Source organism: Coffea arabica, chromosome 6c (assembly GCF_036785885.1).
Source record: "Coffea arabica cultivar ET-39 chromosome 6c, Coffea Arabica ET-39 HiFi, whole genome shotgun sequence".
NCBI classification, from domain to species: domain Eukaryota; kingdom Viridiplantae; phylum Streptophyta; class Magnoliopsida; order Gentianales; family Rubiaceae; genus Coffea; species Coffea arabica.
Genome location: NC_092320.1, coordinates 3877361 through 3879685, shown reverse-complemented (window position 1 = coordinate 3879685; position 2325 = coordinate 3877361). Strand labels below are relative to the sequence as shown.

Below are 2325 nucleotides of genomic sequence, written 5' to 3'. Positions count from 1 at the left end.
GAAATATTTTATCAATTTTATGGTTTGACCCCTAAAGTACTAGAAAACTATTATTACACCTAGAAAAATTTTAGGACTTATAGCTAAAGCCCTAAATTGTTGTATTACTTTTCAATAGAGCTCTCCAATTTGGTTCTAAACTTGTTGAATATGTATTAAATTGCTACTTAATTTTACTACCTTATTCGTATTTTTTTGTAAAGTATCTTAGAAACATTAAACTTATATTGAACATACATTTTTTAGTATTATATATTTTTAGAAATTTTACACAATATATTAATTTTTAAAATTAAATATATTTATAACATAATGATGAGGTTATCTGGTTCTTAGATGGGTTCTTCTGGATCGAATCAATTGACCCCTGACCTCGACCGAGTTGATGGCCAGTTCGAGTTTCAAAACATTGGTTTCAAGAAGAGATGCAAAATATGCTTTGACGCAAAACAAATTTCAAAGAGTTCCCCAAAAAACAAAGAGAGAGGAGGAGGGGGGGGGGGGGAGGGAAGGGAAGGAAGCAGCTTAATGGTGGAGACGAGTGTTTCATTTCTTCTCATCTTATTCTACTTTTTGGGATATAAAACCAGGCCCAAGAGTAAAGGGCTGTACAAGGTGTTCAAAGGCTCAAGAGTCAGAGCCCAAAAGCAAATATCGATTACTAAAACCCAAAAAGCTTCTTGCAAGTAGACCCACCCCATAACGCAATGCAGGTACAAGCCCAAAAGACAATTAACAAGGCAAAGCAAAGGGGCCGAAGAAGTGACCCAGGATACAATAGTCCTTTCATGTTCCACCCGCAAAAACCCTAGACCTCCATATATCCTTTAACCCTAGACGCTAAAACCACAATCTCCGTCCCCCCCTCCCCCCATTTTTGTCACACTCTCTCTGTGTATCTTTTCAGCTCTTTCTTCCCTAACCAGCAGCAGCACCAGCTTCCGCCGTCGGATCCGAAATGCCGCCGAAGTTTGATCCGACCCAGGTGGTGGAAGTGTTCGTCCGGGTCACTGGCGGCGAAGTTGGAGCAGCGAGTTCCCTCGCTCCCAAAATCGGCCCACTCGGTCTCTCCCCAAAGAAAATTGGTGAAGACATCGCCAAAGAAACCGCCAAGGACTGGAAGGGCCTCCGCGTTACCGTTAAGCTCACCGTTCAGAACCGTCAGGCCAAGGTGGCGGTGGTCCCCTCCGCGGCCGCTCTGGTCATCAAGGCCCTGAAAGAGCCCGAGCGCGACCGCAAGAAGACCAAGAATATCAAGCACAGCGGCAACATCTCCCTCGATGACGTCATCGAGATCGCGAAGGTGATGAGGCCTAGGTCCATGGCTAAGGATTTGAGTGGAACTGTTAAGGAGATTCTTGGGACTTGTGTATCCGTCGGCTGCACGGTCGATGGGAAAGACCCAAAGGATCTGCAGCAGGAGATTACTGACGGCGATGTCGATATCCCGCAGGATTAAGAGTCATATTTAGTACTAGTAACAGACATAACTGTGCCTTTCTCTATTTATTTTGGAGTTTTGTGCCTGCTTTTGCTTTTCTTTCTCTTTTTTTTTCCTTTACCTTTCTTTTTGGATAATGGGAAACTCAGATATCGTAGACTTTGTTAATTTCTCATAATTAAGTTTTGGATGGAGCTCTCAGGAATTGTTGTTATCGTTACGGATAATTGTTTTTACTTGTCATACTTTTAGTTATATATCAATCGACTACACTTTAGCTTCACATATGATGTTTAGATTGAATGGTGATTCTGTGACATGACATACATTTGAAGGAGTGTTGGGGAAGAATATATATGACGTAAATGCTGAAATTGGATTTAGTAGAATAGAACAATTGGATAGGGACGTGCTGGAGTTTCTGGTAATTTTTTTTTGCATTCGGGTTGCTTGAATATCTGGCTGCGTCTGGCTATAGTTGCTATGCTTTTGTTGCTGAAGTTTTGCATTGCAATTGCTTGGATAACTCTCTGTTGTCGAGGTTCAAATCTTTTTGGCAAGATGCTGCTGTCTATGTTTTTAAAGGGGCTTACTAGCCGAGAGGGTTAATTGACATTTTTTTGGGAATAAACAGTTTTTAACGATTAGCATGATTGAGAGGAGGATGCTGACTTTAATTACGGGTGTGATCTGATAGTTGCACAAGAAATGTTCTAGTGTTTGGATACAGAGAAACACTGCTGCTTTCTTGTGTTTAATGCATGTGGTTCCAGCAAAACTTTCATTAGGAAAGGTGTCAATATCCATCTTTAGTGGTTTAGAAGTTATTGTTGTCTTGATATTTTGGATGCATATTTGGTTATTGTTGTCTTGATATTTTGGAT

The 2325-nt window shown here is 40.9% G+C and overlaps 1 protein-coding gene across 1 annotated transcript; it reads left to right on the top strand.

Annotated features, from left to right (window-relative positions):
• The first annotated feature begins 793 nt into the window (after window positions 1-793).
• Window positions 794-1724, top strand: LOC140008278 (large ribosomal subunit protein uL11-like). Its single transcript, XM_072052137.1, has one exon. It carries the CDS (start codon window positions 959-961, stop codon window positions 1457-1459), a length of 501 nt encoding a protein of 166 aa, XP_071908238.1. The 5' UTR covers window positions 794-958; the 3' UTR covers window positions 1460-1724.
• The last annotated feature ends 601 nt before the right edge of the window (window positions 1725-2325 follow it).